At 46.8% G+C, this 295-nt stretch overlaps 1 protein-coding gene across 4 annotated transcripts in view; it reads left to right on the forward strand.

The window, feature by feature from the left end:
- Nucleotides 1-295, forward strand: part of LOC119593173 — a 20,792-nt gene that overhangs the window by 3,167 nt on the left and 17,330 nt on the right. For all 4 annotated transcript variants that reach the window (XM_037942147.1, XM_037942148.1, XM_037942150.1 and 1 more), the window contains one exon: nucleotides 72-201. In XM_037942147.1, the coding sequence (XP_037798075.1) occupies nucleotides 72-201 (130 nt within the window). The remainder of the gene's footprint in view (nucleotides 1-71; nucleotides 202-295) is intronic.

Here is a 295-nt window from a genome sequence, read left to right on the forward strand (position 1 = left end):
CTCTAAGAAAAGCACTGTTCCATAGATATGCAGCGTAACCACTGTAATACGATTACATATTCCCTGAAAAGGTACCGTCGTTGCCCAGAGCCCCTTGCTTGAAGCAGTCGACACCACGATGACCATGGCTGTCACCTTTTGGATGGACGGCGCTGAAGACTTCCAGGCTGAGCTGAAAGTCCGACGAAAGACAGACTTCAGGTAGGAATTCGACACGGTGTGATTTTTTTTATTCATTGCTGTATATCTTAACCTGGAAACCCCCTTGTCAACCGAAATAGGCAAGAATGTGCGA

Source organism: Penaeus monodon, chromosome 31, assembly GCF_015228065.2.
Source record: "Penaeus monodon isolate SGIC_2016 chromosome 31, NSTDA_Pmon_1, whole genome shotgun sequence".
Lineage (NCBI taxonomy): Eukaryota > Metazoa > Arthropoda > Malacostraca > Decapoda > Penaeidae > Penaeus > Penaeus monodon.